Source organism: Heterodontus francisci, chromosome 38 (assembly GCF_036365525.1).
Source record: "Heterodontus francisci isolate sHetFra1 chromosome 38, sHetFra1.hap1, whole genome shotgun sequence".
Classification (NCBI taxonomy): Eukaryota; Metazoa; Chordata; class Chondrichthyes; order Heterodontiformes; family Heterodontidae; genus Heterodontus; species Heterodontus francisci.
The window spans coordinates 26,276,390-26,304,389 of record NC_090408.1 but is presented as its reverse complement, the minus strand read 5'-3'; the positions used below and the strand labels follow the sequence as shown (position 1 = coordinate 26,304,389).

Sequence of the window (28,000 nt, the reverse complement as noted above, 5' to 3'; positions counted from 1 at the left end):
TCCACATCCCAGCATTTTTCTCCCATGTCCGCTCTTGAAGGTGTTGATGCTTCATTTGGATACAGTTCAACGGGTGCCGATTGCCTTCCAAAATCTCACCCACATGATGTACTTCATATGTGAGTTGGAACAGTGATGTCACCAAGTTACTAAACAGTGGGACATCCAAGTCAGGCCTGATTCTGCCAAAACATGCACAATTCAGTAGGGGTTGCTGGTTAGCAGTCGTGGGCAGCATTCCTGATTGCTTCTTCCTCCTTTTTAACTCTGGTCCTCAGGCCAATTATGATTATTGATCTGCCAGCTGAGATCAGCTAGGTTGGTAGTTATTCAGGCAACAGAGATAACTAAAACGTGCAAAAGATATGCAGATAAATATTAGTAATCTCAGTAATACAGTTTGATTACTTTTAAAGTTTAGTCTTTTTTTCCCCCAAATAAGATGGCTGTAGGTAATTTTGTCTTTTGTCTTGCTATGAATTGTGAAAACAGTTCTTTTATTTAGTGAATCGCAGGTATCTTAGAATCATAGAATGGTTACAGCACAGAAGGAGGCCATTTGGCCATCGTGTCCATACCGGCTCTCTGCAAAAGCAACTCACCTAGTCTCACTCCCCCCACAATTTCCTCAGAGCCCTACAAATTTTTTCTCAAGATAATCAGTTCTCTTTTGAAAGCGTTGATTTGAATCTGCCTCCGCCACACACACTATCTATTGAAAGGAGCTCCACAGCTACCTGGACTACACTTCTTCACATCCTGCCTCCTGTAAGGACTCCATTCCATTCTCCCAGTTTCTCCGTCTCCGACGCATCTGCTCTGATGATGCTACCTTCCATGACACTGCTTCTGATATGTTTTCCTTTTTCCTCAACTGAGGATTCCGCCCCCCTCCCCCCACTGTGGTTGACAGGGCCCTCAACCGTGTCCAGCCCATTTCCCGCACCTCTACCCTCACCCCTTCCCCTCCCAGAACCGCGACTGGGTTCCCCTTGTCCTCACTTTCCACCCCATCAGCCTCCATATCCAAAGGATCATCCTCCGCCATTTCCGCCACCTCCAGCGTGATGCCACTACCAAACGCATCTTCCCCTCCCTTCCCCTGTCAGCATTCCGAAGGGATTGTTCCCTCCGTGACACCCTGGTCCACTCCTTCATTACCCCCACCATCTCATCCCCTTCCCACGGCACCTTCCCCTGCAATCGCAGGAGGTGTAATACCTCCCCATTTACCTCCTCTCTCCTCACTATCCCTGGCCCCAAACTCTCGTTTCAGGTGAAGCATCGATTTACTTGCACTTCTTTCAATTTAGTATACTGTATTCGTTGCTCACAATGTGGTCTGCTGTACATTGGGGAGACCAAACGCAGATTGGGTGATTGCTTTGCGGAACACCTCCGCTCAGTCCGCAAACAGGACCCCGAGCTTCTGGTTGCTTGCCATTTCAACACTCCCCCCTGCTCTCGTGCTCACATCTCTGTCCTAGGATTGCTGCAATGTTCTAGTGAACATCAACGCAAGCTCGAGGAACAGCATCTCATTTACCGATTAGGCACACTACAGCCTGCCGGACTGAACATTGAGTTCAATAATTTCAGAGCATGACGGGCTCCATTTTACTTTTTTCAGTTTTTTTCTTTTTCCTTTTTTAATATATTTTTTTGTGTTTATTTTATTTCATCTTAGTTTGTTCAGTTTGCTTACCCACTTGTTTTTTTTTCATGTTTGTACTTGCGGCTGTTCAATTTTCAGTCTGTTAACACCCTATCTGTACTAATGCTTTGTCTTTCAACACACTATTAACATATTGTTTGCCTTTGCTCCATGACCTTCTGGTCAGCTATTCTGTGACCTTGTCCTAACTACACCTTATCCTTTGTTATCTCTTGCCCCACCCCTGCTTTACTTGCTTATAACCTTTTACATTTCTAATATTTTCTAGTTCTGAAGAAGGGTCACTGACCTGAAACGTTAACTCTGCTTCTTTCTCCACAGATGCTGCCAGACCTGTTGAGTATTTCCAGCATTTCTTGTTTTAATTTCAGATTTCCAGCATCTGCAGTATTTTGCTTTTATTTAAAAAGGATAGTTAGGTTGTGCAGGTGATGAGATTTGTTTTGGGATCAACTATCCCGTAACCTAGTAGCATTTTAAGAGTTCAGTTTAGAATTGTATTGGCCCAGTTTTCACATGATTGAAAATAAGTTTTGCAAACCTTGCATGCTTCCAGTTCACAAACCACTGTCGCAATCATGGTCACAGTTTTAAATCAACATTTACCAATATAAATTGCTATTCCAATTAAATTTTGTTATGTCAACTGACAAATTTGTAGTTTAAATCTGGCTACCAGACAGTAACTGTGGAGCAATTTATATTTCTTTCCTCCTCCTCCCCGCCCGTGTTGTGTCTCCCAACTCCATTGCTGTCTTAGAAAACATTCATCAACTGACTGGTTTATGCACACACAAATTCACTGTGGTGTTTGTCAATCAAAACATTTAACTACACTTAGATAATTGTCTCACCACATTCATCTCAATTTTTTTACAGTAACTTCTAACTTGCCATTAGCAATGCCATGGGAACTCCAGTAACATAATTATAAAACAGAAAATACTTGTGCACTATTTTACAAAGTTCTGTAATTATAAACCGGCCTATTAATGTTAGGTGTTTAAATTCTCTCATCCTAAATATAAAGGACACAAGTTTCTTCCAAAAAAGAGGATAAGAAAATTGAAAAACCTGGAGAGAGAAAAGAAAGTAAGGATGGGTCAAGCTCCACAAAGAAACCAGAACATAAAAAGGATGAGAAGGAGAGTGCAACGAGTAGTAGTCATGACCATTCCAAAAAAGTGGATGAAAAGAGGCGAAGGAGTATGTATCTTTTATTTGTGGCAGAAAATGTCTTTTATAAAGTGAATTTTGGATGAAGGTTCTAATAGGGTACAAACCTAGTTGTACGCAAGTTTTTATGCGACCCTGTTAAGTTGCAATGAATTTCAATAGGGAGTTGCTCTTGGAAAAATATTTAAGTAATTGATTACCTGTATAATTCCATTAATATTCTATGAATTGTTTGATTTCGCAGGTGTCAAGAGTCCTCATCGGATGGTGGTTATTGACAAGACTAAAGGTGAACCTGTTGTTAGTGTGAAAGCTGCAAAGAAAGGCAAGACTGGGCAGGTGAATATTTATGGGAAAAGGATTGCAAGTGTAAAATGCTAATCTACTTTGTTCCATTCATTCTACCCTAGTTAGAGTTGTGTAGGATTTGTCCATGTACGTGCCCTTTCTCCTGCATATCTCCCTATATTTTTTAATACTGATGAGTCCAAGCCTCCAGAGTTACAAGTGTAGTGTTTAAATACTAGCCAATCAAATGACAAACAACTGAATTCTAAATTTTCTGTAGAAGTGTGAAGATGTGATTTTTCAAGGTTGCTCTTGAAAAAGCTATTTGGAACAACTGGATCGTCCAGCATTTGGAAAGTGCAATAAGCTGGAAGACACTTGAATCCTAACCTTGGCTGTTTTAGTAATTTGGCCAAGCTGTCAGATGCTTCAGTATGTGGAAGTGAGGTATACTGCCAATGCCAAGAAAAAAATTCTTGTTTCTCTGGGATATGCTGCCAAAAGAGCAGCATTACAAAGTGGTGTGGATATCTACATTGACCTGATATGGGAACAGGAGGATGTAATACAAAGAAAATCGTGCCAAAATATTTGAAGCTGATTAGGAAATTTCTTTTCTTTACTAATACTTACAGGGTTCCAGTTCAAGAAGTAGAGAAAAACATATTCCATCTAAACCAAACTCCAGACACAGAAAGGATATTCTGCCATTTGAAAAAATAAAGCAGCAGAAGATTCGCGAGCGCTTAATTCGATTGGAACGCATACGACGTGCGATAGAATTAAGAAGGTAAGTGGAACTTTCCAACTCTTGGGATGGAAGGTAGAAGAAACTTTTTAATGCTGTGCACTTGCATCTATTTGGACTGTGTATTCATATGAGATAATTTGAGTAATCTCAATATTTGTCAGCCATGGTTCAGTGGTAGTACACTCTTAAGTTGGAAGGTTGGGGCATTCAAGCCCCTTCCTGTGACTTAAGCACAAAATCCAGGCTGACATTCTGTTCAAAGCCTATCCATCAACTGCAAGGCATAAATCAGGAGTGTGTTGGAATACTGGAATACACTCCACTTGCCTGGAGGAGTGTTGCTCCAAAAACACTGAAGCTAGACACCATTCAGAACAAAGCAGCTCGCTTGATTGATTGGCATCCCACCACTAAACATTCACTCCCTCCATCCCCTGTGCACAGTGACAGCAGTGTGTACCATCTACAAGATGCATGGCAGCAACTTGCCAAGCCACCTTCAGCAGCACCTTCCAAACCCGTGACCTCAACCTAAAAGGACAAGGGCAGCAGATGCATGGGAGCACCACCACCTGTGAATTCTGTTCCATGTCACACACCATACTGACTTAGATCTATGTTGCTGTTCCTTCACTGTCACCAGGTCAGAATGCTGGAACTTGCTCCCTCACAGTACTATAGGTGTACTTACAACGTATGGACTGCAGCGGTCCAAAAAGGTGGCTTTAGGGAAATTAGGGGTGAACAATAAATGCTGGCCTTGCCAGCAATGCTCACGTCGCATAAACAAATTGTTTTTTCAAATTCTAGTGCAGTACTAAGGGAGTGCTGTACTGATTGTGGTGCCATCTTTCGGATGAGGTATTGTACCGGGACTCACCTGCCTTCTCACAGGGAAGTTAAAGATTCCATGAATGTATCTCGGAAGAAGTTTGTGGAACCTTGCTGTGTGCAAATTAGCTACTTTGTTTCATAAATTACAATAGTGACTACATGCCAAAAGATACTTCATTGGCTGTAAAAGTATTTTTGGACGTCCTGAGGTCATGAAAGGTGCTCTATAAATGCAAGTCATAATTTTGGTTGGATTTGAGTTTGAGGGATGGCCACACTGGTGCCTTTGCATTTTCTTCTGTTCTTCCCCTATTTTTGCACTGAAACCTCTCATAATGCAAGGTTTTTTTGTTGTATAGAATTCAAAAAAGCTGATTTTAAATTCTTACCAATAGCACATAAGTAATTACCAGGCTACTCTATGCTAGCACATTGCATTTGTACACCACGAAAATTTCAAAAATGTTCCATTTGGCTTGGCTTAAGATTTCTGCTGTGCTTACGTGTATGCACTCTGCATTTTTTCAAACTTTTTAAACTAGGCGGCGTGAAATAGCTGAAAGGCAACGTCGTGAGCGAGAGCGCATTCGCATGATCCGTGAGCGTGAAGAACGTGATCGCTTGCAACGAGAAAGAGAACGATTGGAAATTGAAAAACAGAAACTTGAGAGGGAAAGAATGGAACGGGAACGACTGGAAAGGGAACGCATACGTATAGAACAGGTTCTCCATATAGCTTTTCAATGTAGACTCCCATCTCAGGGAACATTTGATTGTATACAGTTTGAAGTTTCGTTTCTTTGCCTTTCCTCCTCATCACTCTCTGCTCACCCCAAGCCAAGATTAAAAGTGTTTTTGTCAAGACATGTTCGCTTGGCCTGTAGAAACTAACTTGGTCCTCGGATAGGTTGTCAAGAGATGGTGCTCGAGCATCATGGGATAGATTCTCCCAAAAAGAAGCTGACCGGAGAAATCTAAGTTGCCTCCCACTGCTTCTTAATCTTCCAGCGTTGTGCACTTACTTGCGGATTTGTTTGCACATTTCTGTGTTCTTCACTGCAAACTGTGTTTGTGGACTTGGATTCTGTTTCGTGCTTTTTCGTTTTTAATTGCCATCTTGACTCAATTGTAAAGTGCCTGGCTTTGAATTGGTAATTTCTGAGAATGGCAAAGCTGAGATTGGAAACTCAGCATATGGGGATTGAGTGCAAACCCGCATCTCAAACACTGGCTGAACAAGTTGATCTCAAATGCAATATACCAGTGTTAATAAATTTAACTTATAAGCAAACTGTTCCTCATAGATTCAGGTCTGGATCTTAAGCTTATTGATTCTAAGTTTCTGGGGGATGGGGGGGTGCGTGGGAGTGGTATTTGTGGGGTTGAAGAGTGGCAGGGGGGTTATTTATATCTGAGATTCAATGCTGGCTGCAGTACTAAGTTAGCGCATTGTCAGAGGTGTCCTCTTTTGATGAGACGCAAGACTGAACTCCTGACTTGAGTTATTTGTAAATTGAGATTTCGTGGTTGAATCCAATTTGGTCTCAAGTTCCATGGTTAAATATTGGAAGTAAAGTTTGGTTTTCTGTTGACTTTTGGGACGATTTCCGAACATCACTCATTGAAACTGAGAATTTTTAATTTTGAGGTGTAATTAAACTAATGGATGGGATTATATTAACAACAGTTAAGTAATGACACAAAATACTGTGGATGCCCAAAACTGAAATAAAGAGAAAATGCTGGAAATACTCGGCAGTTCAGGTAACATCTGTGGGGAGAGAAACAGTTGAAGTTTCATCAGAACCGAAAAAAGTCGAGATGTAACAGCTCTTAAGCAAATACAGAGGCAGGGAAAGTGGGGTAGAGGGAGGAAGGAACAAAAGAGAAGGTCAGTGATGGGATAGAAGGCAGGAGCAAGTACAGTCGGAGGTGCGAGTGGGGTGAAGAATTTCGCTTCTCAGTCTAATTCTCTGCCTCATCTGAACTTTTTACCCTTGGCTTCCTACACTGTTCGAATGAAACTCAATGTAAGCTTGAGGAACAGAACCTTATCATTCAGTTAGGCATTTTACAGCCTTCTGGACTCAATATTGAGTTCAACAATTTCAGATTCCAACCAATGCTATTTTTTTCAGACAGAAGCTGCTGGTAATTTTATTGTCATTCACAGCACCTCTAGACCCTTTTTTTTAATTGTCCCAGTATCACCCGTTTTAAGCTTGCACCCTTTTTCATTTAATGAGCATTTCCAGCATTTTCTGTTTTTGTATTAAATGATGGCCGGCTGGGGAAATCTTAGCAAGGTGAGACTTGTATTGAAATTGTTTTTTGTGTTGCTGTACAGTTGGAAAGTCTTTCAGATGCCTGAGGTTTGTAGCATAGTTGTCATTTGCACCCTGCTAGACTGAAAATTTTGCCAGTGATGAATCCCCTGTTGGACCAGAGCATATTGTTCCTTGGGTGAAGAGAAGGGAAGTTTACTCTGTTTCATACAATATGCCTGGGTTCCAGGCTGGAGGAGGGTAATGTACTGATAGGGCCACAGAGTCATGGTTCAAAACAAAGAATTTCACACTTGTACCAATTCAATGCTTCAGGAACGCCGTAAAGAAATAGAGCGTATTGCCCGTGAACGTGAAGAGCTACGTCGGCAACAAGAGCAGCTCCGTTATGAACAAGAAAGAAGAAATTCTTTAAAACGGCCACATGATGTAGATAACAGGTAAGTTTGTAAATCACATTTTTGACCGGATATTCTGTAGTATGTTCATTGCATTAATATACAGAATCATTTGTGTTCTCAACAAAGACATTAATTCTGATCTCGCACTCCATGCATGAATGAATGGAGGGTAAGCTTTTGCTGATTGTGGTTTATAACTCTGTCCAGATGATCTTAACTGCCATTTTTTTTTTACAAACCTGTCTGGGTTAATTATCAGGGTTAATTATTCTAAATGTACACAAAAAGTCTAACTTATCCAGAACTCACGACCTGGAACGTGCTGCCCACAAAGGTGGTGGAAGCGGAGACTATCAGTGACTTCAAGGGAAAGTTGGATGGCCACCTGAGAGAAATAGATTTGCAGGGCTCTGGGGTTCGAGTCAGGGAATGGCCTCCTTCTGTGGCATGAATGACTTCATGACTCTTATGCCCACATCCTATCTTGGTGTAAAGTTGTAATTCAGGACTGTGATGAAATACTCTCTACTTGCCTGGATGAGTACAGCTCCAACAACACTTGAAGCTCGACACCATACAGGTTAAAGTAGCCCCTCCACCACCTTAAACATTCACTCCCTCCACCACTGGCGCACAGTGACAGCAGTGTGTACCATCTACAATATGCACTGCAGCAACTCGCCAAGCCTCCTTCGACAGCATCTTTCAAACCCACAACCTACCACCTGGAGGAATAAAGGCAGCAGACACATGGAAGTACTACCATCTGCAAGTTTCCGTCCAAACCACACATCATCCTAACTTCACTGTCGCTGGGTCAAAAACCTGGAACTCCCTTTCTGACAGCACCATGGGTGTACCTACACCACACCGTTTGAAAGGCAATTAGGGATGGGCAACAAATGCTGGCCTTACCATACGAACATACAAATTAGGACCAGGAGTAGTCCATTTGGCCCCTCAAGCCTGCTCTGATTGTGGCCTATAATGTACTTTCCTGACTCCCTTGTCAGTCAAGAATCTGTCTAACTCAGCCTTAAATATTCAATGACCCTGCCTCCATTGCTCTCTGGGGAAGAGAATTCCAGCAACACTCAGATCCCATGAAGAAATTTTTTTTAAATATGCTTACTATCGCTCCTGTCCTCTGCAACCTTCAGTGCCTTCTTGCACCACCGCCCCTAGCTCATTGAAGCCAAAAATGTTGACATCATTGACAAATCTCTGCAAGCCTTTTTCTACCTTACCTCTGTAACTTCCTTTAGCCCCACATCCCAGCTCACTGCTCCATTCTTGTAAATCCCGACCTCCTTGTTTCCCTTTTGCCTGCCCCTTCCATTTTTGTGAAGCATTTTGTAATTTACTATGTTTAAAGGTACTATACAAATGTAGGGATAATAATACTTTTTTTTCTGGACAAAGATGAAGTAAAACTAGTAGGTTTTATTTTAGTTTTAAAATGTTAAAGGTTTATTTTAAATTACACAGCTATAGAAAGAACATTTTTCTTCACCCTAACTGTGGAAATCAGTACTATAGTTATGTGTGGCTGTTGTGATACTTCCTTAATTTTTTCCATCTAAACTTTAGATGAAAAAATTAATTTTAAAGTTGTGAAATGTTTTCAAAACTAAAATATCCTGAAGATGATTAAAATCTATAAATGTCATATTTAGGCGCGATGAACCCTATTGGAATGAACACAAAAGGAGGGCCATGGACAGTGACGCCCGTTTCAGTCACAGTTCTGATTATAGTCGCCAAGAACCAAACCGTTATAATGACTTTGACCACAGGGTACCGTCGTCATTTGATAGGTGAGTGCTAACTTTGCATCTGGATTTTGACTGCACCAAGTGAAACCTGATGTTGCTGGGTTTTTTTTTAACGGCATGATTGGTTGAACAGAACTGCTAAAGCTGCAAAGATGGAATTGATAAATATGAAGATTGAAGAGGGCCATGGTGCATTTATTTATTTATTTAGAGATACAGCACTGAAACAGGCCCTTCGGCCCACCAAGTCTGTGCCGACCATCGACCACCCATTTATACTAATCCCATATTCCTACCCCATCCCCACCTTCCCTATATTCCCCTACCACCTACCTATACTAGGGGCAATTTATAATGGCCAATTTACCTATCAACCTGCAAGTCTTTGGCTGTGGGAGGAAACCGGAGCACCCGGCGAAAACCCACATGGTCACAGGGAGAACTTGCAAACTCCGCACAGGCAGTACCCAGAATTGAACCTGGGTCGCTGGAGCTGTGAGGCTGCGGTGCTAACCACTGCGCCACTGTGCCGCCCTAAGATATAAATTGCATCCATTGAAACTAATGCTAACGTACATTGTTTTGGCATACGGGTACATTGCACCAGAGTTCTGAACTTGAATTTGTGCCCGCTCTTGCATGGTGTGATCTGGTATGTTCCTGATCTCACTCTGGCAGTGGATGTGCATCCCTACAGGATAGAATAGGACAGGACACCTGAGAAAAAAATCAACCCATTTATTTCCAACAATGGTGCAATAAATCCCTGGTCATTGAAGCTAATGCATGATATTCCCCAAATTTACAGACGAGGTGATCGTTATAACCATCAAGGAGATGGAAAAAAGAATCGTTCTGGTAGTCGCAGAGAGGACACTGGATATAACCGATATCCAAAACCATATAGTGATTCCAGAAGACCAACTTCCCAACAAAGAAACGAACTTCATGCAAATAATGAGCGGAGAGAAATGAGGGAGCGAGATGACCGGCGAACCGTAACAATTCAGGATCGGTCAAGTGGTAGTAGGGGGCATGAACATCTACAAAAGATGTCCCCATCGAGAAATTTTCCAGACAGGAGTAGGATGAGTGACCATGGAGTCCACCACAGTCGGCCAAGTCATAATTCTTCTAGACCCAATGATTGGAAGCCTAGTAGTAGCATGGGCTCTACTAAACATGAATTGAGGTAACATTGAATTTGTTCTAACCATCTTGCAGTCTGTATTATACATGTGGCGAGTTTCTGAAACTCCTTTTTCATTATTAAATTGAGTTGATCTGGAGAAGGAAGCTTTTGGGGCTAATATTGACACCTACAATTGACAAATTTGTGTTACCATCTTTTAGTCTAGTCTTTTAAATAAAGTACCGAAATGCCTCATTTCGCTCGTGCAACATCTATCCTAGATCCATTTGCAGCAGCATAACATGATGTTTTAAATGTTTAGATATGACTGTGGGCATATTGCCTGTTTCTGGGGTGACTTCTAGTGGTGTTTCTGGGAAGGGGAATTATTTTTAGTCTTTGAATTGTTACTTTCACTGTGGCTCATTAATACTTTTTAGTTGAGAATGCCATGTTATGTGGGATCAACAACATTTGGGTAAGAGAAACCAAACGATTGCAGTGCATTATGAAAAAATAAATTTTCAACCTACTGTTTTTAAAAAAAAAAAGGAATCCAAATGCATTCTTTAAGTTATATTCGAGTCATAGAAATACAGTTGCCTGGAAGAGCCTCTGGGAGTGATAGATTTAAAAGTCTGAACCTTGTCACATGCTAGTTTGTAGGTTGTTGAATGGCAATTTGTTTTGATTCTACATTGCTTCCCTGTGAGCTGGTTTTGATCTCTGAAACTAGTTTGTGGAATATATTTTACTGTGCAACAGAAAAAAGATGGCCTTTGAAACTGAATATTACTATTGATGATCAGTGTTTTAAGTGAAAGCAAGTAATTTAACTTGTAAATATTCATCAGTGAGTAAACAAACTATTTTTTGACAATTTAGGAATTCAAGAGAGAGAGATCGGATACGCCCAGAGAGATCTGGACAGAGTATGCGAAGTGGACCACCGAGCGGACATGGCAGTTTGGCTGGGTTTAATAGTCGAGATGGGGGAAGACCTGGAATAGGAGACAGGGGCAGTAATACTCAGGTATGAAGTGATGAACAATTAATTTGAAGTTACTGGATAGTGAACGCTGGCAGTTCTGTTTAGTGATAAGCACTTCACTTTTATATAGTCACATTTTCATTTTCCTTGCTAACATCAACTTTCAATCATAGATCCATATTTTCACCCTGATGTGACATATATAACTGTCAACAATAATCCAACTTAAAACTGTTGTTAGCTAATAAAACAGTTTTTACTGTATTTACTGAAATGTATGTTTTTTGGAAAACCATCAAATTAGTTGTGTTCCTACCAGGGTTTCATGTAGGGATTTAGCATAATGTTGCAACTAATTTGTCAAATTTAAGTGCTATGATTGTGTCTGTATTTACTTTTTGCAACCTCTTTTCTCAGCAATCTCACTACCACGATAACAGACACGTAGTGGTAGAACGTCATGGTCGTGATTCAGGAGGACCACGGAACAGTTGGCATTCTGGACCCAGTTCTCAAGGCAGTGGCTATCAAGACATGCGTCGAATGAGTGACAGTCGTGGTCCTGGCATGATGCCACTATCCAGGTACTAAAGTTGTAGTCTGTTAGCTGTTTTGATTTGCCTGTAGCTTAAACATGTATTGTAAATAATCTAGACTTCTTTCTGTATGGCATTACATTTTTGACTGGTTTTATGTTAAATAGGCTCATTCTTTCTGAAAACTATTGGAATGAAGTGTATGAGTTGTTTCTGGGTAGTTTGTTGATGCCTATTAGGTATTCACAGCAGATGGTTTGTTCACAGAATATAATTAGGACTGAGGAATACAAACCCATCAAAATAGCTTGCTTCATCATATAGTCAAATGTTAAAGGGATATTGATGTATCTATATTGGCAAAATTACTTGAAACTTGTTTTTCCTGTGTTTTAAAAAAAAAACTGTTTTCAATGCATTAAAACCATTCTCAACTCATAACCACAATGTGTATTGTTTCCATTCTTACAAACTTGTCACAAGATACAAACTTTATCATAAATGTGTTGGCATCTAAGCAGTCTCAGAAATCCTAAATAGGTTGACTCCTGGATGGGGCTGAAATTATTGTTCCAAGTTTGATAATCACATTAAGTAGCAAATGAGAATTATTTGATGCAGTACATCTCAGAAGAGGGACTAGGAAAGGGTTTGAATACTACAGATTTTCTCTTTCAAATCTTTGTAGAGAATCACTTATTCTTTTCTTTTTTCCTTCAAAGCTTTGATAGTTATGATCTGTAGTAGGCCCGTAGACGCATGTTTCATTCCTTGTATATTTCTTAGAATTTAATTTATACCAAATACTTGTTTTTTGTATAGATTGCCAATTGTTGTCTTCATCTAGTTATCAGCACCTGAGAGATTTTAGTATAGACTCTTAAATCATCCCATTCATGATGTCTGCTTATGAGCATGAGATCTCAGCTTTCATAACTTCACAAATGCAATATAAACCAGATCAAGCATATAGAAAATCATCTGACATCAGTCTGTATGACTGATGTGGGAAGCATGAAGATGATGGATAGACACTAGTATATTCTGGAATCTCCACACAGTGGCATGGTTGACATCAGAACTTACTGGATTTTGGGCGTTTGACTTGTATGCCAAGACTTAAACACCACATGTTGGTACTTCAGTCAGTTTAGGCAGTGGGCTACTATATTGAAATATTTCTTGTAAAGCATATTCTGCTATTTCCCCTAACCTCTAATTTTAGTCACTTGCCTAATTTGTGCCAAGCTAAATCTTGTCCTTGGCTGTACATTTACTGACATTTCTAGCAGAGATCACAAGATAGTGATGAGCAAGAGCTGTTGCCCACATTTGTGTTTTCCTTTCCATCTGTGCAGTGTAGTGCTCCTTTTGCTGCTGTCGTTGAGACTGGCTGAGCAGAGTTAGGAAGTCAAACTTTGAACCTCCTTCCTCTGTATGCCTCAGTATCACATGACTAATACCTGATCAATACCCTAAATTGAAAGATGATGGAATAAAAAGCTCAGAGCCTTGTCTCATTCAGGGCCGTTTTGATTCTTCGACCCGTTGATTACAAGGATGATGGCTGCTAGAAAAATAATGCTTTATGTTGGACATTCTCAATTATGATGTGTAGAGATAATTGTACAGCTACATGTAAAGTCTGTGGCTCCCACTATACCAGGGACATTTGTCCAGCTGCATTTGAAGTCATTTAAGAAAAATGTACAGTACCTGAAACCAGGTTTTCCTGAGGCTTTCTGCATCCCATTGATGTGTAACTTTTATACTTAACTTTCATTTTTCTTGTAAGTTCACACCATGCACAGATTATATATCCCATATGATATTTGGAATCCTGTGGTAAACTTATGGCTTGATTTGTCAAGCTTGGCATTTTCTCAACATTTTTGTTAATAAAATGAGTTCATACAGAATCCTCTTCCCATTAGTTCATGTTTCAGTTGATTGTTTCATTGCATAAAGTTAGGGCACTGTAGCAAATCGTTGAGATAAGGAACTGGGGCACATTTAACTTGGTCTAATGTATTTCTCACCCTGAAACTGGAGATGCTGAATAATCTGGCACAGTTTCACATTGGATTTAAGTTTAAAGAATTCAAGCCCCTGCTGCATTAGCTTTGTTTTTTTGGGAAGGTCCAACACATGTTCAACCTCCAATTTTAAAAGTGCATTCTCTGATCTTGGCCCTTCTGAAAGTTCTGCAAAGGGCCTTTTGAGCTTTTTGGTACTTTTCGAAAGGAGTCTTGTTTCACTACATACAGATGTTTTGGAACATCAAGTAATTTAGAAGGCTGAAGCCTTTTCTGAGGATGGTAGAAATAGGCTGATATATTTGGATCCATGAAAAGAGACAATTGTATCAACAGTTTAGGAGCTGCTTAGTAAGAGTTTTTTTTTTATTACTGACTTTCTCCCTTTTTATCTTTTGGCCTGCAAAAGAGTGCTTCATAGTGCCCAGTCAGATAAGCCACCTGAAGCTGCTATTTTTCTTCTATATTGAAGCATTTCCTGTAAAACATATTCTGCTCCTTACCCCAGTTTTCTAAATGTAGTCATTTAGGTATTTACTACTTTGCCAACCTTGTCCATGGCTGCACATTTATCACAGTGGTCACTAGATGGTCATGAGCAAGTAGTGGATATCTACCACCAGAGAATTTAACTTCAGTTGATAAATAATGAAACTAGCATATTGTCATAAAAACCCATCTGGTTTACTAATGTCCTTTTTAGGGAAGGATACCTGCTATCCTTACCCAGTCTAGCCGAGATGTTACTCCAGACCCACAGCAATGCTGTTGATTCTCTTAACTGCCTCTGAAATGGCTGAGCAAGCCACTCCGTCTTTCTGAAGTAAATAGCTCACCATCTGCTTCAAGGGCAATTGGGATGGGCAATAAATGCTAGCCTCACCACCGATGCCCATATCTCATTAATGAATTAAAAAAGACAGGCATGATGTAGGTTCAACAGACTCAAGTTCACTTTACTATGCCCCAACTTCAAACTGACTTTCCTTATTTAAAGACATTTTCATTTCACAACTGTCTTGTGGCCTCTGCCTGAAACATGATGTGCAGTAGGTGTTTCATTCAGTTTTGCACTATGATTCCCATCTATCAGGACCTGAATGAAGACTATCCAAACTCACTTAAGCCAGTTAAAATCAGGAGAGGGAAGACTTGCACACAATCTGTGTAGGAAGCATTTCAACCCAAGTCGAAGAACAGTTGAATGTGTATAATGTAATTTGGTGAAAAAAGACAATCTCTCCACCAAACAGATAAATTCTACTTTTACCATTCCACATTAACATTTTAGAGGTAATGTTTCTGTCATTGAAACTGGCCATACACCACCACATTCACAGCTTTAAATAGTAACATTGCACTACATTAAAGACTAGCAATATCAAAAATGTGACACTTTTGCTTTTCAAAAGCTCTGACCAGTACATCCATTTGAAGTCTCATGAAAATACTGATTTGTGGCTTTCGGTAGTGGGAATTTAATGAATGAGAACAGAATTTACAAGGGTACTGTCCTGCAGATTGAGTGGTTGTGATTTTTTTTCTCCATCCTGTTTACACAATTTTTGGTTTTAATATTGTTTTGAAAATAGTTGCAACAGATGTTCTGTTGCTCAGTTACTTTGTGTTTTTCATTTAGCATGCTTTGCGACAATGTAACATTTTCTGTACCAAGATATAGGTGCAAATTGTGGCCACTGATGAGAATTCTGCACTAGTATCTTACTGTTTTTTTTCATTGCCCACTGTAGTCCTTCTGTAGCAAACAGAATTGTGCAGATCACCAACACCACAATGCAAGGAGGCAATGTCTCAGGCTCCAAAGGAATACATGGATCAGGAGATGCTCGTTTTAAGCCATTCAAAGGGGGTGCTCCACGAAGATTCTGATGTACAGATGTTTGCAGCAGGTGGTCTCTTTTTGTTTTGAGATTTGTCTGTACTTAGTAGTCTTATTCAATGTGTACAACCAGCTATCTTTTCAGTGTTTTCCCTGTTCTAAAGACATGTTATTAGGCCTTGTATTTTTTTAGAAAATGGTTTTGTGACTGATGGACCTACTAATGTTTTTTTCTTTAGCGCTACAGCTATTGAAAATGGAGTAAAATAAACCATTATTGCTTTTCAATCTGATTCTGTGTAAATGTCTTGTATTGGGAGAACTTGGCAGTGGAACCCCAATTATCTGCTGCTGGAGAGGTGGGGGAACCCTCCCTATGGATAATGGAAATAAGATGTTGGGAGGTCCCTTATACTTAGTTGAACAGTGAGTTTTTAAACTTCTGATGTATCTTTTTAGATGGCCTAATCAAGCTCCTGGCACATGTAGATAACATCCAAGCTTTTCTATTTTAAAAATTGAACATTCTTAATGAATGCTGGCAGCCTTGACTCCATTAGTCTCCTGCCCCCTAAACATCAGCTGTGTGGATAGTAAATTCCACCAAATATGGATACCTAATTACCACTTATCCAGCTGAATCAAGAACAGTCTGAAATTAATACAAAACCTATAATTGCAATCTCATGCATGATTGAGAATGCACATAATGGAAGCACAGATAACTGAGGCTCCACTGTATAGTCTCAACTAGATTATTCACAATGTTTTATAGCAGTAAGTTGCACAAATGTCACCCATCTGTAGTTAGCCTTTTCTACTGTGAACACTAGCTAGTGAACATTCAAATGTTCAACAGTGCACAGGAGGTAGAGGGTTCACCTTTTGCAAAATAGTGCTTGTATTTATTGATAATTAATTCTTTTCTACATTTACCAGCAACAATTTTAATTTTTTTTTCAAAGAAAGGTTGTTCTTTACAAGTTCACATATATAAATGTGGTATTGATGCTGGGAAGATGTATTCTTGCATTTTGGAATAAATCTTAATGAAATTGAGTTATTTGGAGTTTGTCACTCTTTCACAATGTTTTCTATAAAAACCTCGATTCACAGTATGTTTGATTTCAATGAGTTAAATGAATCTCCCATTATGTTTTAAGCGATTCTCTAAAGAATCAAAAGTTTGTTTTTGAATTTAGAAAATGGTGTGAAATTCCATCACGTACAAATATTGAGATTTTTCAGTGACTATCTGAAGTACCATTCCAGATCCATGAGAAGTGGAAGACAGTGCTTGCAGAGACATTTTAAAATGTATTTAGCCTTGGAGTAGTGATGGTGGGTGGAATTAGTGAAATAGATGGACTGACTAGGCCAGAACTTGGTTGAGATAATGCTTCTTAATTTATTCATTGACTATGAGGTAACATGGGGAAGGCTCCAATAATTGCCTTCAGGCAATGGTTATCCACCTTGAGGAGCTACAGTCCTCAAGATGACTGAGTACTCATACACATCAGGTTATGCATTCCAGCATTTTGACCCAGTGGCAATAATGGAATGGGGGAAACTGATACTATTCCCAACCTTTTGCTATCTTGTGTAAAAGTACTAAGGGTTTTTTGGGAAACTTTCATCTCAGTCTGTGAAATTATACATTTATATTGCAATTTCAGACACACACAACCCGTTTCCCCCCACCTAACTGCTCCCCAAGTCACATGACAAACACAGCAGCTTTAGGGCAGAGTACTTGCTCTTCACAGCTGGCTGAATGAATGAAGTATAGCTCAGACAGGTATGCTGCCCTCAAACAAAAGCAGTTGTACTTTAATGTTAGAATAAGGAAAACCTGCAGATAAATACTGGAAATGTGCTGGTAGCACTTAGCATCAGGCCAAATGATTGTCTGATAATTATAACTCAGGAGTAGGGACCACATACACATGAATGAGCAGTGCTCATTAGGCTAGTCAGGTCTCAGGTAAATATTATTATATTCAGTGTTAGATTGGATAGAAGATTGATCATTTCCACCAGCTAGTTTAACAACCGTAGAATGCACTAAGATATAGGTGTGTTCACAGTTGAGGGTCAAATGTATTTATAACCCCATAAGTCTGATGAAGGTAGATACAATCAGTGACCAGTAGCAACAAATCTGTCTCATCTTCCTCAACCAAAGCTGCAGCTAATTAATGTAGCGCTAACCGCTGACCAAACCCAATACCTGATATTTATGGTCTTGCCGTGTAGATCCCTTGGGGTAGTTTCAGAACTAATACCTACCCATCACTTAAGGAATTCCTTTGGCTTTGTAAAGAATTCTCATGATCCCTCTTTACCCCTCTCCTCCCAAAAATATCTACAAACCAAAACTCTTTCTCAAAATGAACATGTAATGAAATTATATCCTTACAGCTATTACAACATACTAGCACCATCTAGTGGTTTAATTATTCTGTAAGAGTGGCAGGGGGAGGCGGCGGCGTAATGGTATGGTCACCGGACTAGTAACCCAGAGACCCAGGTATTGCTCTGGGGACATGGGTTTGAATCCCACCATAGCAGAAGGTGGAATTTGAATTCAATTAATAAATCTGGAATTTAAAGTTAGTCTAATGATGGCCATGAAACCATTGTTGATTGTTGTAAAAACCCATCTGGTTCACTAATGTCCTTTTAGGGAAGGAAATCTGCTGCCTTTACTTGGTCTGGCCTTCATGTGACTCCAGATCCACAACAATGTGGTTGACTCCTCCATGCCCTTGAAATGGCCTAGCAAGCCACTCAGTTCAAGGGTAATTAGGGTTGGGCAATAAATGCTGGCCTGGCTTGCGATGCCCACATCCCACGAAAGAATTAAAAGAAAAAGGAACTGATCATTAAAACTCAACAGCACAAAATCAAAGCATTTACTATTTCTGTAAAGGTTGAGAGATGGGAATGCAAGTGTATTATTCAGACATTTCATTTACCCTGTACTTTCAGATTCATGTATACAATTTTTTTTTTACATTTCATTTGATCAGTAATTCATTGGTACAATTTATAAAACAGGAGGCAGCCATTTTGCCCCTCAAGCCTGTTCCTCCAGTCAGAGATCATGGCTGATCTGATTTAACTCCATATACTCATCTCTGCTTAATTTTCCTTAATAGATTTATTGTTGACACAACAGCTATCCCTCAGATTTAAAACTAATTGACCTAGCATCAACTGCTGTACTGCTTGAAGAGTTCGACATGCACAGGGTGGTGGAAGTTGGAAGTGTTTCCTAACTTCACTCCTGAAAGCCTACAAGTTAGAGCCAAGCCTACGTTTGCTATTCCTAGACTCCCCAAACAACATTTTTTTGGTGCTTATGTACTATATAGTAAATGTTTAAGATTTCTTCCTGATTTGAGATTCATAATTAAAGCATTGGATATCAGATAAAATTACAAGCCAAGTTACATTTTTCTCAATCTGCTCTGCCCTACCCCACAATTTCCCTCAGTAAAGGCGGCAAGAGACAGCCAGTGCCCCTCTTGATCTTAACAGTTGCTGAGAATTGTGGAAGAACAGCATCAGTGATTTTAACATGGGGCAAAAAAAAATTACCTTAGTGACCTGGCAGTGATTACTTTCAGTTACAGCAGAAAATTGTTGATAGAGCTAAGAAATACATTTTATATTATATACGATACCTCAAACTACCCATTTTTTTTCCAACTATGGATAATTGATAAACATACATTTGGTCTTGATGTACTATATAAAAAATTAGATGCACCAAAATGAAAAGCAAGGAGGTCAATTCAGCATTAATTCGATTGAGGTGAAGCAGCTGTGGATTGAAGATAATTGCAGTGTTTAATGTTTAAGATAACTGCAGTATAGACTTTTGGAAGCAATTTATGTACATTTAAATCCTTTGTAATATGCCATTTAATGAAAATGTCCATTTAAAAAAAAACTTGAGCCACAGGAAGGAGTAAGTACAATAGATTTTCTTAAAGCCGTGGTGGGGGAGGAAGGGAGAGAGAGAGAGACAGGGGTGGTCAGAAAAAGCCCTGGGTTGAACCAGATGTTGGGAGAACCAGTTTGTCAGTTATCTTGGCCAGAAAATGGACTCTAATCTAAAAAAAGGGGGGGGGGATATTTTAAAATTGGAATTAAATGGAATGAAAGCAAGCTGATTAAAACATGAGCAATCCACAGTATGCTGGCACGTAAACATAAATGCCCTTTGGCATCAGCTTGCAGAATGTGGCACACTACTCAATGGGCGGATTAAAGCATCTGACCTAAAAGCTTATTTCTGACAATATAAAACTTGTTTGCAAGTCACTCAAAAAGCTTCAGAAATTTCAGAAGCCAAGGCCCAGTTGTATCATTCATGTAAATACAAGGTTTGTAAAAATAATTCTCTTCCCAGATATGGAGGGCTAATGATAATTTCAGGTTTATGTTTCCATAATTCCATATTTGGAGGTTACATTTTTGACTGTCCACATAATGCATGCAAAATGAAAACTTTCTATTCTTGTATTACCTGGCCAGTTTTGGAGTTCAAAATGGATTTTACCCACTACGAAGAGCCTGGTGACAGCTTCAGATATTCAGTCTTAATTAAATGTGCTTTCTAAACTTCTATCTGGTAGTGCAACAGCGATATAATTTATTCCTTTACTACTGCAAATACACTATTGCAATAAATTATACTTAGTGACCAATTTCTATGTGACATGCATTTGTAATCTTAAATGTATGAAAATTTAAAAAGATCACAACTTATCTCCTTCATATTCATTTACCTTCAATTCTGGAAACAGATGAAGTGGTACTGATGTGCTTTCTTAAAAGAAAACAAAGACAATTCAACAAGGCTTAAAGGAACTACATGTTCTGTGAAGAAAACATATAAAAGATAGGGGCTGAGGTGAAGTGGATAGCTTCAGAGAACAGACACAAGCTTGATGAGCCAAATAGCCTCCCCCTTTGCTGTAAAGTTTAACTTTTGTGTTGCAATGGCTTTTAACTGTCGGAACAGCTGTATGCCAACCATCTTCCAGCAACACTGTCTTGTAAAATGGTGTAAACATACATCAAAGAGTTCAGTGGGGATGATTGAGAGGCCATTACACCAGTTTCCCACCCAAATTCATAGCACACCTTGTGAAACTGGACTGTTGCTCCAAATGTCTACACATTACTCTGCCGTTAGTTATAAAACAAGCAAAATGGCAAGCAAATACAGAATTCTGCACTCCTCATTGACCCCATTTTCTACCTAGCAAAAACTACATAGATGTGGCCCTTCAACTAGCACATGAGACTTTAAAAAGCAATCAAAATTCTCAAGGCTATTATATAAGCTACTTTTTATTCCACGATGACCCAACTTCCTCTTCAAGCTGTCAATAGGACTAGCAGGTACAAGAACATCTGAAAGAACATGATCGGAAGGAGGAAAGGGAGCAGGTGTAGTCAGGAAGAAAGCAGTTTTGCGGCTGAAACCAGCAAACTCCTCCAGTTTGGAACATCACTGGAGGATTATGAAGGAAATGTCAGACAGTGCAAACCACAGAACATGCTACAACCTGGGGTGGGATGGGGATGGTGGAATAGTGAGGAAAGGAAAAGTCAATGATTGCGAAGTAGGCAAGTATGTCTGTAGCCAAGACTGGCCTCCAGAATGATATGCTGCCTCCTGGAGTCAGAGTAAAGGACATCATGGAGCATAGACATTTGAGAGGACTGGGTGAGCAGTCAGTAGCTGTAGTTAATGTGGGTACGAAGAACTTTGGTAGGATAGTGATAAAGAAATATTAGCCAAGTGGAAAACTGGAAACCATGAGCTGGTCTATTAAAAATCCTATACACATGATGCATTGTTTTAGAGGCAGAGGAAAATTAAGCAACTGCACATGTGGTTGGAAGAGTAGTCTCAGAGGTACAACAATTGGATTCAGTGATGTGAGGCAGGGGTAAAAATCAGACAGATTCCCAGTATTCATTATCCAATATCCCCTTCTCTCAAGTATGCACATGTGGATATGGTCAAGGCTCAACAATGGTAGAATAAGTCTACTAACACTCAGTCGATAAGTTTGTACATCAAGAATGGTGAAATACCAGAGGACTGAGTGGAATTATCTGCTGCAAAAATCAGCACCTTCAGCAGAGTAGTAGAAAGCTGGAATAAACCCCCAAATTAATCTCCGCATTTACCTCAAAGTTATGTATTTTACAACAACCCATAGCAATAGCCTCATACCCACAACCCTCAAAATCTCAAGCTACTGTATGCGCAACTGTTGTTGAAGATAGCCGTATTTTCAGCCACCTAGGCCGAAGTTCCAGAATTCTTTCCTAAGTCACTAAATCTCTGCACCCTTCTCTAAGACGCTGTTCAAAACCTACCTCTTTTACCAAGGTTATAGTCATCTTAAATACATGATCACTTGTCCTATTCTCTCTTCCTTTGGCTCGGTCTTAATTTTACACACGCTTATTTGAAGTACCTTGGGACATTTCCCTACATTAAATGAGTTACATAAATGGCAGTTGTAGCTGTTGAAAAGAAATATTGTTATAATGAAATAATGCCAAACACAAATGTCATTGCAAGAAATGTGTTTTTATTTTAGTTTGGTGTTTTACCAATTCCATCATCCTTCTGCAACAACAGAAGTCTTTGCACTAATTGGTACCAAATAAGTTAAAGACAAATCGCCCAAAGTTGTATGCTCCAATGTAACATGATTCCAGTAATGTTTCACTTGCAAAACTGCAAATAAAGCCACATTTTACTCTTTTTGATGGTTACCTAGGCACTAATGGACGTACAGTTCAGCTGGTAAAGCTGATTTGGTCACAGTATACCATTTCCTAAAATTTCTTGCACAAATTTACATAAGAGACTATCTGATACCACTCACTGCTTAGCATTTCGTGCTCATTCTATGCCAATTACACAGCAAAAAGCTCTGTAATGAGTCATGTTAGCTAATAGATTTACTTGTCAGTTTTAAGGTGTAAACATCAGTAATTCTGCAAATATAAAGTGTGGGTAGTGGCTTTGAACAATTTTGACTCCCCGAGTCCACGCACTGATGTTTCACCTCATATGTACACCTGTCAATTTTAACAAATATTCCCTCATATTTGAAACAGTTTGTTTTGGTTTTCTACATATCACTGATATTCCAGTTCACATCATTTAACAAACACCTGATGCCTTTTCCTATTTTAAGATTTCAAAAACCTAGAAATTCTATTAGCAAAACCTTCCTCACAGTTGCTACTCCAGGATTTTCAAAAAAGAATTTAATACATCTTAAATGAACAAATTACATATAAAGCATCGAATCTATTATTTGCAAACATGGAACTTAAGAATTCTAATGGCACAATATGCTGCTGTCTCCTCCCATTTTTCCAAACTGCACAACAGAATATCAAGACGGTAAAAAATTTGCTATTTTGTCAAGCTTTAGTTATTTAACACCAGAAATATGAACTGAAAAAAGTTGTCTGTTCCATAGAAAGCTTTTCTTCACAAGTACTTATAGTGCCAAGTGCCAATTAAGGTATTTTTGTGCCACAAAGTAGGACAGGAGATTGTCAAAACTCACACGATCCACACTAACAAGTATATAACACACATTAAGGCAGTATGCTACATACATGTTTGGTCACAAATATAGAAAGGAACTGAATGTTTTGTAATTAGAATCTATCATAAGGCAGACACTCCTTTAAAAAAAATGCAGGACTTGCAACAATAAAAGCAAGTATTATAGTCGCTGTAATACAGAAGACATTTAAAAGAAGTTAGAGAGCAGACTTGAAAACATATACATGTTCTTTCACAATGTATATAAAAAAAACCCTTCACAAGTATTTTGGTAAATGATCATTCTCATAAAATAAAGACCCTGAAACAAACTGAAAGGTGCAACAAAAACTATTAAAAGGTAACAAGTTCTGTTCTACACTTGCCTTTTCCTTTGTTAATTGTGGTCAAATACACATGCACTATGTGCATTATTGTGATGGAAAAATGACACAAAACCCAATCCCCACAGGTGCTATGTGATTAAATCTCCAAGGTAATGAGATTCCCATGGTTAAAATGTCTGGACAATATTTTATATTACTTGAAATGACAACGTATAGCTTTTCCTCAGCAATAAAATGGTTTAGTTCAATGTTGAGCTCTCGCATGCACTGAATCACAGCAAAGCATTCAGAACTAGCATTGAGAAAATCATCTACAAAATTTGCTTTGCTGAATAGCTTAATTGTACCCATTCCCTATAAATGGACAAACATGCAAAACAAAGTGATATTTAAAGCACATTTGGTCCAGAAAGTGACTTCTCGTATTGTTCTCAGCTGTCCATATACCAAGCATTAAAAATATTAAAAGCAGTCAAATGTATGTACTGGATTGTTACTCATCGAGGTACTGCATATATCCACAAGCAGACTTGCACTAGCAACACAACTCTCTCAGGCTCAGTCCCCACTGTAAGACCACTGCAGCTCCATTACAGATTCTAACTTTCAATACAACATCCCAGTTTTACAATGGATTCTGAAGGGTTGTTCTTGGTGGGCAGTTGTACCACACTGGTAACTTTCAGTACCAACCTGGTTTAAATATTTAATATCTACTATTGAAAATTTACAACAAAAAATGCATAAAAATGCTAGGATAGGACTGCAAATAATTAGATCTATACATATTTGATATTCCGGTGCTTTTAATATCAATATATTTTAACGAGGCAAATACAACTTTACATTAGAATTTGTGTGAACATTTACTGTATGATCTACTAGCATTATCATGCACTATAGATGTCAGCTAATCCACAACACAGCTGGGCAGTTCAATGTAATTCCCCCTAAATAACTGTGTTCACTATACCTGTTTTGGGTAAAGAATAGTATTCCTAATTAAAGGAAATTTCTAAGTGCAACACGATTCTTTTAAAAACCAAAACTCCCCAAAATTTCCTGGGATGCCTATCTTGGAATAATTTAACAAGTGATTTCACAATGAATAAATATTTACGTCTTAGTAAACAGGTTTAATGTTTTATTTTCTTCCCTCAGTTACCAAAGGATTGCAATATCTTCCCCTGGTTACATTTCTGTATAACTGCTTCAAGCGCTCTAACTGAGGGTGCCCTATTAGAGGTATTCAAATAAATAAACTGGTCAATGTATTAAAAAGCACAAGACAGCTATGTTACTAGAATGACGATCATAATCTGAAGCAGACCTGAAACAGTATAAAAATGAACCTTCAGACAATTTTCCTTCAGTCTTCAATATTAGCAGTTTAGTGTTTGCTTGCATGTTCCAGCAGCAGCGTACCAGTGAACAATACATTTGGAGCACTTTACTACCATAAAGATAAGTTTTTAACGTATATGAAAACCACGAGTGACAGTAGCAAAATTATGTTTCTCTCAATGTTTTAAAATTTCACGACTTCTGAATATTGGTCCCATTTAGAAATACAACTTAGCTACTGTCTACGTGCTTAACTAATACCTGACTAAATAAATTTGAAGGCATTAGAAAAGACACAAGACCATAATGACTAGGTAAATTACTCAATGTTAAGTAATTTAAGACTGAACTATCAGTCATTGTAAAGAGTGCTGCTGTTGTAGCATCTTAATTGCTGGTCAACAGATTGAGCAGACAGAGAGCAAGGTTTTGGCAACAGGAACTGTGCCTTCTATATCTTAGCAATAAGGTTATGGTCTCATTGCCAACTTGAAACACTATTTTCTAATTTGCCAAGAAACATGTTTAGTCAAAATACAGAGCTTATTCACTTATAATTTTGTTTACTAACTTGCTGAATCTTTACATTTCAAATCTCTGCTTTCACACATTTCCACAAAAAATGACTATTGTTGGAACCATTTTTAACCATTCAAAATACAGCACATTCGTTCAGTTAAAGAAAACTTGAAGCAAGAGATACCATTATCAAATGTTAACCTGTCTCCTTGAATTCCTTCAGGTTATTATGGCTCATAAAGCAAAATCAGCTCATGAAAAAAAAAATTGAGCATCAATCTGGACAAAAGATTGTCTAGCTCTACATTTGTATCCCACCAAAATTAGCATATCTTAAACACGCCATCAAGTGAAAGACCAGTTTTATGTTGGGTCTTTGTTTTCTATAATTCATTGGACTGATCAGTTCTAGTAGCACTTAATGAAAGCTAAAATAAATTCTAGCTATTGTCATTTATTGTAAGCAGAGAATTAAAACTAACCAAACCATGAAACTGCCAATCATTGTCCTGTAATAAAATTGAGGCAGTATTAGCCAAAATAGCTTATTAGCTGATTGCATTAATTAATGCAGAATAATGAAGAGAACAGGCATTGTGATTTCACTGTTACATGTAAAGGTGCTTTTTTATATTTTAAACAATGATTTATGTCAAATAAAATGTAACTGCATCAATCAATGCCATAGAAACTCCATTGTGAATATAGTGCATTGTGCAACATACAACAAAGTTTGGCCGACTGTATCAAAGAAGTCATCCTTTCACTTCTCAAAATATGAACAATTAAGGATCAGGCACAGACGGCATATCACTGGGTTCTTTTAAGGGTTATGCACTTAGTTTCTGGTAAACTCCAACCCCCATCACAAGAGAATACACTTGTCCTTTTCTTTTTCTCTTGGTTCCTTGCGCTGTTTCCGTTCAGTGCCCCCAGGCTGTCTTCCAGCAGCTGCTGCCTGTGATTGTTGCCCTTCCTGGAATTTGAGAAGAAAACATACACACAAGAAAAAGTTTTAAACCACATACTAAATCTGAAAAGGAAGAGTCATTTTAGCACAATACTATACCTGAAGCTACAGGCAGAGTTCAACTGCTACCCTCAAGCATTCAAACCTCTGCAATATGGGTTTTGTTAATTCTTAGAAAATGGGTCTTTTGTGGTAAAAGGACCAATCCAGCCCCATAAAAGCATGCTGCTGAAGGCTGATCAGATTTTTGTGGGTGGTGATGTTGGAGAGTCCCATGATCTAAATGTCCTTCCAAGAGGAAGGAAAAGTGGAAAGCAGTTCTTAAAATGATTAAGTTTCTTCAACATTTAATCTCTTCTCAACATCAATTGGAGCAGCTACTTAAAGTAGAGGAAAATTAAAATGGATAATCTACACAGGCTTCCCACAACAGACAAACACGAAAGAAACTGGAGGGTCAGGTATTCACACATTCCTCCTAGAAAATGCCTGGGAATGGAACAGGCCTGGAGTAGGTCTCTAAATATCACTACCAGAGCAGGTGTAAATACAGAAGACTGGGGCAGGGGGTAAAAAAAGAAAATTAATGTTATTGGAATAGTTGTCTGTAGAAGCATTACAAGGTTTTCCTATGCTTGTTCTGAATAATGTACATATTGAATCAAATGCAACTGAATTATGTTAATTGTAAAGGATGCTGTGCAAATGGGGGGAGGCGGTAGTGTTGTGGTAATGTCACTGGATTAGTAATCTAGAGCCCAGGCTAATACTCTGGGGGTAAAATGGGTTCAAATCCTGCCATGGCAGATGGTGAAATCTGAATTCAATTAATAAATCTGGAATTAACAGCTAGTGTATTACCATTGTGACGGAAAACCCACATGCCAAATGGAAAATATTAATTTCATATGAAACTTTGCTTGAGAACTTTTTACTGGACATTGTTACAAATAACTTAAAAAAGCAGAACAGAACAGCCAAAGATGGCCACACTCAATTTGTACGAGAAGCCAAAGGCCAACCACAGACAGAGGTAATTACCCAATTTCATTAGAATAGGGGTATGCTCTGTTTCAATTACCTAAAATGGTTTTGTCAATGTTGGTTGTCAAAAGCCTCGATACCCATCGACTTTCAAACAGCCAATCACTGTCGCACCCCACCCCCACCCCCCAACCAAGTATGCTGGCACAGCTTGAGAAGAACTTTGAATTTCAAAAAACCTTCCAGAAACTTCTGTTTTCAAACTGAGGTGGTCACATGACATACCTGCCTGCGTAGCTCTGAGTTTGTGAATTGTGCCTCAGAAGAAAGACAGTAACTAAACTCCAGGAAGCACCTCTCTCTCTCTAGCAAAGTCCCAGGGAAGTCTCGGCTGCAGCTGAACCTCAAATCTACAGACCCTCACAGACAACAAGCAAGAGGACGGATAAAGCCTCTCTTCGGCCTTCCGCAACCAGAGAAACAAGCCTATATTGTGCATGGCCCAGCAAG

At 38.9% G+C, this 28,000-nt stretch overlaps 2 protein-coding genes across 4 annotated transcripts in view; one reads left to right on the top strand and one right to left on the bottom strand.

The window, feature by feature from the left end:
• The window catches only part of sltm (SAFB-like, transcription modulator), a 48,830-nt gene extending 32,051 nt beyond the window's left edge, over window positions 1-16,779 (top strand). For both annotated transcript variants that reach the window (XM_068017902.1, XM_068017903.1), the window contains 10 exons: window positions 2,706-2,881; window positions 3,096-3,190; window positions 3,775-3,929; window positions 5,267-5,447; window positions 7,325-7,449; window positions 9,087-9,227; window positions 9,994-10,377; window positions 11,203-11,350; window positions 11,726-11,892; window positions 15,632-16,779. In XM_068017902.1, the coding sequence (XP_067874003.1) occupies window positions 2,706-2,881; window positions 3,096-3,190; window positions 3,775-3,929; window positions 5,267-5,447; window positions 7,325-7,449; window positions 9,087-9,227; window positions 9,994-10,377; window positions 11,203-11,350; window positions 11,726-11,892; window positions 15,632-15,770 (1,711 nt within the window). In that variant the 3' untranslated portion in view covers window positions 15,771-16,779. The remainder of the gene's footprint in view (window positions 1-2,705; window positions 2,882-3,095; window positions 3,191-3,774; window positions 3,930-5,266; window positions 5,448-7,324; window positions 7,450-9,086; window positions 9,228-9,993; window positions 10,378-11,202; window positions 11,351-11,725; window positions 11,893-15,631) is intronic.
• Window positions 16,780-22,334: 5,555 nt separating this feature from the next.
• The window catches only part of mindy2 (MINDY lysine 48 deubiquitinase 2), a 72,544-nt gene continuing 66,878 nt past the window's right edge, over window positions 22,335-28,000 (bottom strand). For both annotated transcript variants that reach the window (XM_068017900.1, XM_068017901.1), the window contains exon 9: window positions 22,335-26,512. In XM_068017900.1, the coding sequence (XP_067874001.1) occupies window positions 26,402-26,512 (111 nt within the window). In that variant the 3' untranslated portion in view covers window positions 22,335-26,401. The remainder of the gene's footprint in view (window positions 26,513-28,000) is intronic.